Here is an 11,503-nt window from a genome sequence, read left to right on the forward strand (position 1 = left end):
CCTGTGCCTGTGGAGTCTGATGCCAACTACCTCTAGTTAGTGTCAGAATTTAATTAAACTCTAGGACACTCATTTGGTGTTGGAAGGTTGGATCATCAATTGGTGTAAGAAAAAACCCCACGCATTCGGTATCCAAAGTGTTGTGAATGAAAACAGCACAGAACCCAAGCAAACCTTTGACACACATCTCTTCCCCACGTGCTAGAGATTCCATTCCTTGAATGTCCTGGGCCAAGTTCCAGTTAGCTCAAGACCACTGCTGTCTTTGAACTTAACCTGCAGGAAGATGTTCCTAGAACAGAAAGATAGAGGATGGAGGGATGGCAATCTTGTAGCCCTCTTCCCTCGAGCGTCAGTCTCCTGAAGGACTGCTGCCCATATAAGCCTGTTGTGCAATGCCTGGAAATGGCTGCTTCACAGTTTTGTTGATTTTTACTACAGTTGTTCTTTTGGCTGAAGGCAGCCGGGCCTGCTACTAAGTTGGGCAGAGTGGAAGTTCCAGGTACTGAGCCCTGAACAATCACTGTGGCTATTGTGCAGAAGTTAGCAGACTTCTCAACCAGAAGCCCACTCAGGGGGGTCTAACGAATGGGGTCTGGCCACTGGCACCAAACAAAAAATGGGAAAAGTAATGGTGTAAAGCAGGAAAGGAACTTTAACCAGCATGGCTATCCCGGGTTGACGAAGAGAGATCTGTGCCCTTTGGAAGGGCTGACAGTGACTGAAAGGGGAATGGCAGGGGAAGGGGTGAGGGCTAGCATTCCTGCCGGTGTCCTTCATTGTTGTCATCCCAGGATAAGACAGGCAGGGCTTCTTCTGTGATAAGAAAGCAGCTGTTGCCAGGGAGTAGTTTCAACTCATCACTAGATGTTTATGGATCAGGCCTGTTTTTCCTGGAATTTCAGGTGACTCATAGCTAAGAGAATAGATGCAAAATAGAGGCTGACTGCTAAATCCTCAAGCCTGCAGGTGGCTGCCCCTTGGATACCTGCCGGTGAAAGTGAGAGTAAGTCCCTGTTGCATAGACAGTGGACCAAAGGACATATGACAGAGGCAGGGAAGAGGGTTCTGAGTGAGTCCTGGAGTTGCTGGAATAAGCTCATGGCCTCACGGATAGGAGAAGGAGGGACATGTGTTGGTTATCTAGGGGTTAAAAGGGAAAAGAGCCAGCCTTCCTTTGGGGGATCTGGGGCAAAGAGTTAAGGATGACTTCTATGGTTCCTGCTTGAGCATCCTGAGTTGGTAGCCAGAGATAAGGTCAAAGTCTAAAGTGTGTTCACATGTGCTTTTTATAATAATAATAATAATAATAATAATAATACTGCATTTACAAAGCGAGCAGAACTCTATTCAATAAAGATCTTGAGGAGCCTACTCAGTGTGTGATCGTATGCCCACAAGTGGTGCTCAACAGGCCCTGAGGACACATACATCAGCATACGCAGGATGTACGCACTGCTGTACTCAGTGAACACACACAGAACAGAGGAACCAACATTTCAAAGCTGACCTTGACTTGAACACCCCCTCCCAATCCTCTCAAGGTGCAGGTCTAGACAGGTGGGGTCATGTCAGGGTCCTTCATCTATGTCTGGAAAGCTTCAGCCTAGACCCATCTCACCGACACCCAGGGGGAATAGTGAGGAGCAGAGTCCACATGGAGGAGAGAGCGCCAAGTGGGGCTTGCAGAGCCTGTTTTTTTAAGGGAGGAAAACCACAGAGGTACAATGACATTCTTATCCCTTGTATGATATGATGATAAGCAAGGTGCACGCCGTCAACTTGACTGACCACTGTTGGTATTGACTTTGGTCACCAGAGAAAACGTTCATCTTTCTTCTTCAAAAACTGCAAAATCACTGTTTTATTCTCCTTTCCATGCCGAGATGTTGGCAGAAGATCATAACGCACATTCCGTATTTAAGGAGTGGGTTGTTGCGCTCCATCTCCTGGAGGGCCTCATCTCCTTTTGGAACAGATTTTCATCTTGAATCCATAGTAATCAAGGTGGTGAAAATGAAGATATTGAAGGCTTAGTTGTAAGAAGCCCATGATGACAGGTGACATTAAAAATGATCTCTCTCCTTATTAAACCCATTGTGCATAAAAATTAAGCACATTAAATACTAATGTATATAATATTGACAGGTTTTAGATTACATTTCATGCTGCAGACTGAGAAATATCTCATTTTTCAACCTCAATTGTATCATTTTGGTTGAGTCAGCTTTTTCACTGCAGTGACTAAAAGAACTGACATGAATGATTTTGAGGAGGAGAAGTTTATTAGGGACTCACAGTTTCAGAGGTCTTGGTCCATAGACAGCCGGCTCCATTCCTTGGGCTCAAGGTGAGGCCGAACATCAAGGCAGAGGAGTGTGGCAGAGGGAAGCAGCTCACACGGGGATCAGAAAGCAGAGAGAGAGAGAGAGAGAGACTCCACTGACCAGATGCAGCATATATACCCCAAGAGTGGGCCCCCAATGACCCACCTCCACCAGCCACACCCTAACCCACCCAGTTAATCCAATCACAGAAACATTTCACTGATTGGATTAAGAGTCTCATGCTTCGATCATTCCTTCTCTAAACCCTTTCACTGTTCCACTCCTGAGCTCTTGGGGGACATCTCACGTCCAAACCATAACATCTTTCTTCTAAATGCCAACACTTCATAGAACACTGGGTTGAAAGAAGGACAGATCAGGGGAAGTTTGCTTTGACACAGCAAATCAAATTTCTTCACATGATTGTCTTTGGATTCAGGATTCGACTGTCTCTACCAATGAGCAAAAATGGACCCAACATTTGGTAACATGAAGAAATCAATCTGAAATAACAACGGACCGACCCTTCTCTTCATGGTTCTTAGGTAAAGATGGCGGCATGGTTTGCCCATCATCCTGAGCAGTGGAACGGTTCCAATGGCTCTGGTCTCCCAGGAAGCTCTGCAGGGAAGGTTCTTGCTGAGAAGCTGATGAATGTTCTTCCCGGGACTGTGTAGGAAAATCACAAAGTCATCTCCATGGCCAAGTTGTGAGACTGAGAAGCATCAAATTCTGGAATGCCATAGCACTCACATGAAAGACTACGATGGTGTTGGATGCCTCTGTTGTAACTAAACACATTTTTACTGAACATTATTTGGTCACCATGACACAAGCCTGAGAGAGATAAGGCTGTTGCTGACCCGGAATATAAGAGGAAGTGTCTGGGGATTCTTGTGCTCTCTTTCCATCATGTCCACCTGTTTTCCTGCGACTGGCAGGGAGGGCCTGGGCCATGCCTAGGACATGTGTTGTGTAGAGTGAAAAATCCCAGAGAACTCCGTAAGTGTTCCAAAACAAGAAAAATTTCATCTTTTTAGTTACTAAATCAATACAAGCAAATCCTTTTATCAGTTTGCAGAGTTTTCAAGTTAATCTGCCAAAAAAGAAAGGCACCAGTAAGATAATAAATTCCTTATAATACTGATGGGGGTTCACCACTGGCCTCTTCAGAAAAGTGATTTAAAGAGTATGAAACCGGGGGGGGGGGGGGGGGGGGGGGGGGCTGGGGATGTGGCTCAAGCGGTAGCGCACTCGCCTGGCATGTGTGCGGCCCGGGTTCGGTCCTCAGCACCACATACAAAGGTGTTGTGTCCGCCAAAAACTAAAAAATAAAGATTAAAATTTCTCTTTAAAAAAAAAAAAGAGTATGAAACGGCACTGCAAAAGTTGTCTACTGAAAACAGAATTAATAGTGTTAGGGCTGGGGATGTGGCTCAAGTGGTAGCGCACGCATGCACTCGGCCGGGTTCGATCCTCAGCACCACATACAGACAAAGATGTTGTGTCCGCCGAAAACTAAAAAATAAATATTAAAAAAAATAGTGTTAAACCCCTGGACAAATAAACAAATGAAACAGACCTAAAATCAAGAACACTTGATTGACAAGTTTTGGAAAACTAGTCAATCATAAAGTTCATGTCTCAAATCACTGGGACAAAAAAAGAGAGAGACTTTTCATAAGTAGTTTTGGGACATGGTGTGGGTATCTGGGAAACTGAGGCCAGTTTTCACAACACACACAAAAAGGAACCCTGTAAAGATAGGAACTAGAAAGAAGCCACGCAGGGTCTCCCTGTCCTGGCTGCTTCCGATGGGAACTCTGGGAGTGGACCCTTCTAGAACTTTCCTTCCAGCTGTGCCCCTTCCTCCCCGACTCAGTCACCCCAGGGGCTGTCAGGGTCAGGCCTTGCACCTGTGCAGAAGCCTTGGCCTTGTACCAGAGACCGCCCCTGGCTAGCAGGCAGCTTCCAGGCTCCTGCCCTGTCCTGTTTCTTCCTCTCTGGTTGCCTCATACAATCCCTCCACTTCAAAAGAGACCACACCTGCCTTCTCCTCACCCCCAGCGACCTCTGTTCTATGTTTGGAAAGTGTCTCCAGGCAGTAAGCCCTGGTGACCCTGTGGCTCTCAGCTGTTGGCATCATCTTAGGAATTCAGCCCTGGTGCTGTTTTCTAAAACCTGGAAACAGCTGCCTCCGGGATTTTCCCACTGCCTTCCCTGCCCCACGCCTTTGGGGGACTTGGAGTTGAACTCAGGGCCTGGTCCTCCAGGCCAGTGCTCTGCACGGAGTCACATCCCCAGCCCTTCAGGTCACTGTTCCTTATGGTGGAGCCGCAGGCCTGCTGGACTGTGCCCTTGGGCTCTCTGCTTGTGACATCAACGTGCTCAAGGTATCTTGTCACTCCATCCTGTAGGATTTCCTACCATCTGGATTTGACAGATGGCGACCTCACGACCTCATTTTACTCCTTCATTTATCTTCTGTATTTTCTATGAACTTTTTCTTTTTATTTTAGTTGTAGATTGACTCAATGCCTTTATTTGTTTTTAGGTGGTGCTAGGATTGAACCCAGTGCCTCACATTGGCAAAGCAAGTGCTCTACCACTGAGCTGCAATCCAGCCCCTGTGAACTTTTTTTTTTTAAATATCTTTAGTGTAGATGGCCACAATACCTTTATTTTGTTTAGTTTCTTCATGTGGGTGCTGGGGATCGAACCCAGGGCCTCATGCATGCTAGGCAAGCGCTCTACCACTGAGCCCCAGCCCAGGCCCCTATGAACTTTTAATTGCAGCTACAGGTTTGTTTGTATTTTCTTTCTTTCTTTTTTCTTTTTCATAAAAAATTTCCAATATTGTACAATTTTTTTCTTTTTTCTTTCTTTCTTTTTTTTTAAGGGGGCTCAGAGCTGGGGGTCTGCAGGAGTGGGTGAGTCTTGCTTTTTTATAGACCCCAGAACCCCCCACCTTCCAGTGTACTTCCTTTTGCTTCAAAACAGAAGACACAGAAGTTGTGCATAGTGATATGAAAATCAGGTTCAAGTGTTGTGTGCTGAGCCAGCCCACGGAAAGTTTCCCAGGAACCTGGCTAGATACGTGTCTTTGTTAGAGTCACAGAGTAGTGCTTTTTCTAATCATACTATTTCTCCTCCGGTTACTAGATGCTTTTTTTTTTTTTCTGAAATGAAACATTGGTGAGTGAATTTGTTTCTAAATAAAAAGAACTTGATGATCAAGTTCAAATGCTTCACGACAAAAGGAAAATGGAGACTTTGCAATTCAGACCAGAGACAAAGGGCTAATTTAAATATTCCACTGAATCCTGAAAATGACCAAGATATAAACCAAATATGCAATAAAAATTGTATAAAGATATGAGGTTATAGTTTCTAGGAAAAAAAAAATTACAAAGCAGGGCTTGTTGGCTTGTCTGTAATCCCAGAGACTTGGGCGGCTGAGAAAAGAGGATTGCAAGTTTGAGGCTAGCCTCAGCAACTTAGTGGGGACTTGTCTTAAAATAAAAAATAAAAAAGGGCTGGGGATGTGGCTCTGTGGTTAAGCAGCCCTGGGTTCAATCCCCAGTACAAAACAAAAACAAAAACAACAACAAAAAAAACCCCAACCAACCAAACAACAACAACAAAACAACTTACAAAAGGCTCTAACACAAAGAAAAATAATTTCACACTTACTCACAGTAAGGTAAATGAAACCAAAGCTATAATTCCACTTTCTTGACTATTACAAGGACTATGATTACAATTTTTGTTGGTGAAATTGTGGGATAAAGGACACTTTTATACATTTCCTTAAAAAGAAGGTACATTTACTCTTCCTTTTTATATCAACAATTTCAAATTTAGAAATTGCTCCTCCAAGTATACTTGTGCATTGTGAAATGTTATATTTATAAATTGTTATATTTATAAATGTTATATTTATACTTTCTACAGTAGCAAAAATACTAGAAGGAGCCTATTGATTATGGATTAAGTAAATAAAGTGCATCGAGACATGGAACAAGGGGCAATTTTTAAAAAAATAAGGCTCTTTCTGTAGTTATCTGGAATCATATAAGAGGTTGTTAGAAGAAAACTTGGGAGAATTCTTTCCCAACTTCTTTCAAGAATAATGTGCCTAAGACAAAAAGCTCCAATAAAATAAGTGAAATAGTTGATAAAATTGGCTACCATAAAATAAAAATCTTCTGCATACAGCCAAACAACCAAAGTCAAAAGTTGAAAATTGAAAAAGTATTTCCAATCTATATCATAGATCAGTCATTAATATCCTATAAAGATATAAGTTTCAAAACTCATGAAGAAAAGCTTCCAGAAAAGAAGCAAAGATAGGAGCCCATGTGAATTCTTGGGATTTGATGAGATGGGACAGAAAAATGAATAGTGAGATATGATAGCTCTAAACTGAGATTGGTTAATAATCACATATGTAAATAAATGGCAGTGCAGTGGCGCATGCCTGTAATCCCAGGAGCTGGGGAGCCTGAGACAGGAGGGTCACAAGTTCAAAGCCAGCCTCAGCAAAAGGGAGGCCCTAAGCAACTCAGTGAGACCCTGTCTCTAAATAAAATACAAAATAGGGTTGGGGATGTGGCTCAGTGGTCAAGTGCTCCTGAGTTCCATCCCTGGTACCCCCTCCCCGCAAAAAAAGTAAATAAGATGAACACTCCTAGAGTAAAAAGCAAGACCTACACATATATTCTCTAAAACATACAATCTGAATATGAATGCACACATATGTTAGACAATAAGGAGATGGAAAACAGATACTGCGCAATCATAAGCATAAGGAAGCTGGAGCTTTCTTATATTAATTCAAATGAAATTTGAAATTAATTCCAAAACTGCAATAGAAAAAGATGTTTCATAATGAGAGAAGGCCAACTCATTAAACTGTCTCAGCGATTCTAAGTGTGTATTCACCCATAACAAGAGCTTCAAAATACATGAAGCGAATTTTATTAGAACCGAGTGGGGAAATTTGCCAACACAATTTCTAGTTAAAGAAACAAGAAAAATAAGAATAAAAGAATGTTGATCTAATACTGTAAGTCAACCTGTTCATTGATATTAATAAAATGTTATGCCACAAAAACACTAGAAGACATGTTCTTTTAAGTGCATATGAAATGTTCACCAGGTTAGTTCTTATGCTGGTGAAATAAATTCTAATATGTTTTAAAACATTAGGACTGTTTAATAATAATGATAACTATCTAGGGAGGGAGAGAACTTTGGGAAGCAATGGATTTCCTTGGTCCTGGGGGTTGAATCGGAGGGGTACTTAACCACTGAGCCACATCCCCAGCCCTGTTTTATATTTTATTTGGAGGCGGGTTTCACTTGCTCAGCCTTTGTGAGTCCCTGAGCCCAGCCACATGGGCTGTGCCCTTAGACTTCACTTCCTAGAGGCCGTACCTTTAATGCTGTCACACTGCCCTTAAGTTTCAACACATGAATTTTGGGAATCAGTGGGTGTATGGCACTTTGAAAATATTAGTCCACAAAAAAGGAACCCCCAACTCTAAAAAAAAATGGATGATCATATTACCATATTTTATCAATAGGCTCAAGATTAAAATGTTACTTTACCAAATTGACATAAAGTGTTATAAAATGATCACACTTTGATTTGAAATTGTGACTGATTTCATATGCTCATTTTTTACTTCTGTGAATTCTGTCTTTATTTATACGTAGTTCATGAAATAATTTGTATTTCTCATATATTTTAGGATATTTTCCTAGGTTGTTTTTTCTTTTAAAATATGCGGGCTGGGGATGTGGCTCAAGCGGTAGCGCGCTCGCCTGGCATGCGTGCGGCCCGGGTTCGATCCTCAGCACCACATACCAACAAAGATGTTGTGTCCGCCGAGAACTAAAAAATAAAAATATCAAAAATTCTCTCTCTCTCTCCTCTCTCACTCTCTCTTTTTTTAAAAAAAAATATGCTTTATTATGCCTGAGGGATTTTTAAAATTGTCATTTAATCCACTTAATTTTTCTTAATTTTTGAAATTTACTTATAAAGCCTTTCCAAAAAATATGAAATTTTGTTATAATTTTACCAATTGTTTAAGTATTTTAGAATTTATTTTATTTACATGGTAAGACTGGAAACAACTTTATAGCCTCAAAATAATTACTTAGTTTCCACAACACCTTTCTGCAAGTTTTTCTCAATTTCCTACAAAATTATACTACCAAATATCATGGGGTTTTTGTTGTTGTTTTGGGGTACCAGGACTTGAACACAGGAGCACCTCAGCACTGAGCCATATCTTCGGTTCTATTTTGTATCTTTCTCTACTACAAAAAGCCTCAAAGGTGTTTGCATTCACAGTCTCCAAGCACCTGTACCACTACCTCTAGATTCTGCCTACCCAAGGTAACCTCAGCTAGAGTTGCCACAAATCCAGACTCAAGGTCACCAAACAGCCTTTTCCTGTGCAAGAGAACATGAAGGCTGCAGCCCATACTGGAGGCACAATCCCATGTGATGGGTGTACACCTGCAGCCATATCCATGCACACTGCCAGATGTTGGACTGGCAGTTGCACATGCACAATACCACTTCCAACACCTGCCACCAGCCACTGCTCGCCATATTTAGCAGCCTCTGAAGTTACATACACGTGTCACCAGCTCTGTTTCATGGTGTTATTAACATATGTAAGCACCCAGAGTCCCATTAACCATCCCCACCACCATGTAGCTTTGCCTGAAGAGAGTTGTTCTGTGCCACTGCACACGTTTCTCCTCAGTTCCACTCACAAAAAAAATAGTGCATGTTTACAGCCATCCTCAACACCTCCATGTCCCTGCCACCATACTTCAATTCACAGGTGAGGTTTCTAGCTTTATGCATCCATGATCAGGCCCCAGATCTGTAGATACACAGCAGCCAGGCAAAGCTCTACTTCTGGTCCTTCCCTGAAGCCCTATGTGTCTACAATCAGATCTGATCTTACAGTCCTGTGCTTTAACAAACTAGGTCCCACCTCATAGGCCCTCTTTGCCAGCCCTGGCTTCTGTCCTTGGTCCTAGCTTTTCCTTACTACTTCTCTGCCCACAGGTAGCCTGTCTACATTGCACATGCCTGCAGCTGACACTGCACCAAAGTGTGCACAATGCCTGGCCCATATGTCTTTCACCTTTTCTAGTCTTCTCTGCATTGATCTAGAGGCACTATCTATGACCCAGCTAGTCCTCATAGCAACTCTAGATTTCCCATAGCTCTAGCCACCAATGACCATGAAGGTTCTCATGTTACCAACAGTTGTGCCTGCTAAAAGAGAAGCAATGCATCCTTCAACCTCAGATAACAAAGATGTTGCTCCATGCCACTAGACCAGTGCTATACTAGGTCAGCTTGTCCTCCCGTACTGCTCTGCAGGAAAAAGCTTTTCCATCCTCAAATAAGTCCTTAAGTCTGGAAGAAGTAATGGTTTCTTCAAATGTGCATGCACCTTTTCAAGCTACTAGGGTCAAGAAGAATCAGAGAAACGTGGTAACACAAGGAACACAAAAAGTCTTCATTAAATGAATGGTCCAACAAAATTAGAGACCTTGATATAATGAAAATGGGAGAACAACATAACAGTTGGGTTAAAACAAAATCAGTTCAATGAAGAAAGTTTATACCAGGAGCCAACCCATGACACCCACCCTGATTCAGGCACAGATGACTTCCTATTCCTCTTAGAATAAAGTTCAAAATACTCACCATGGTCCACAGTCCCCATGACCAGGCAATGATCTCCGTAATCCTTTTGTACCCTCCCTTGATCTCGCTCCCTCCCCTCAGGGCCTGTGGCATTATTTCATATCCCTGCACTTCATCCAATGCCTCTGGTAGCACCTTGCTCCCACTTTTCCTGCCATCACAGGACAATGAAGCCCTCACTCAGAAGCAAGCCAGTCTTGGAACCATGAACACTGAATGCCTAGTTTGTGTCCTTTACAGGGCCTTCTTCATTGTATTTATTGTACTTAATTTGTTTTACCCCTAAATATTAACTGAAATGAAGGAGACCAGACATACTATCTTGGACACTGTTCTAACCTACATAACTGACTTGCACTTTATCTTCCGACTCAGTCAAATTTGCAAAATGAGTGAATAGATGCATGGAGACACTCATGGACTCTCTGCTTCTCTAGGCTTTCAGGTCAGGACCTCTGCATAGGGCCACATCAGCCAGTATCCCTCAATCTCCCTTGATAAGCTTTTTCATTGGCAAAAATAATTTTGGCAAGTCATTTTTTTAAAGAGATAAGCACCATACTTAGGTTCTCATACATGCTAAAGCACTCTACCACTAGGCCATATACCCAACACCTGGGTCAATGCTTTTAAACAAAACAAGATTCCTATAAAATGGTCTAGTGTTGGGGGGCTGGTTGAGGTGACAATTGGAGGGAGCCATATATGGAACACAGAGTTTTCGTGGCAGATGAAAGGCCTTGTGAGGACCACACTGCATACTCTTTGCACTGCTGAGGTTTGGGGAAACCTTTCTGTACCATGCCCACCCAAAAAGAAAAACTTGCCAGCTTAGATTCTTCAGAACTAAATGGAAAACATTAATCAAATAGACTGAACAGACATCTATGGACTATTTAATCCATCAACAATAAATTCATTTGCTTCTCCATGAAACAATGACCATTCTTTGAAATAGCTGTCCTGGGTGGCTCACACAAGCGATGGTGGAGGGGGTCTGTGTGGCTATCGGGTAGAGATGAAGGAGGGGTCCAAGGGCCAGTGGCGTCTGTGCCACGAGCTCGTGCCTGGGCCTGAGTGTGTGGTGGATGGACTGACTCCTGGGGAGACCTACCATTTCCGAGTGGCTGCTGTGGGCCCTGCAGGTGCTGGGGAACCTGTGCACCTGCCCCAGATGGTCAGGCTGGGTAAGTAGCCATCTTGGTCCTGGAGAATGCCCAGCTTCTCCAAGGTGGAGGGAAGAGTTGGCAGGGTGAGGTCTGGACCCTGGAATGCCCCCACACCTGATGTGGCCTGTCCTCCGTGGACACTGTTCCCCAGCAGAACCAGTGGAGCCTGCTCCTCCCCCGCCCCCTACCCCTGTGAGCCGGCAGGTGGTGGCCGGAGAGGATGTCTGTCTGGAGGTGGAGGTGGCAGCTGAGGCCGGCGA

The 11,503-nt window shown here is 43.2% G+C and overlaps 1 protein-coding gene across 4 annotated transcripts in view; it reads left to right on the top strand.

Annotated features, from left to right (window-relative positions):
* The first annotated feature begins 11,087 nt into the window (after window positions 1-11,087).
* LOC308631576 (obscurin-like) overlaps window positions 11,088-11,503 on the top strand; it is a 166,845-nt gene continuing 166,429 nt past the window's right edge. For 3 of the 4 annotated variants that reach the window (XM_081262919.1, XM_081262922.1, XM_081262921.1), the window contains exons 1-2: window positions 11,088-11,261; window positions 11,395-11,494. In XM_081262919.1, the coding sequence (XP_081119045.1) occupies window positions 11,093-11,261; window positions 11,395-11,494 (269 nt within the window). In that variant the 5' untranslated portion in view covers window positions 11,088-11,092. The remainder of the gene's footprint in view (window positions 11,262-11,394; window positions 11,495-11,503) is intronic. The other variant, XM_081262920.1, reaches the window with a different exon arrangement.

The sequence above is a fragment of the Spermophilus citellus genome (genome assembly GCF_964194105.1).
Source record: "Spermophilus citellus genome assembly, chromosome: 12".
Classification (NCBI taxonomy): Eukaryota; Metazoa; Chordata; class Mammalia; order Rodentia; family Sciuridae; genus Spermophilus; species Spermophilus citellus.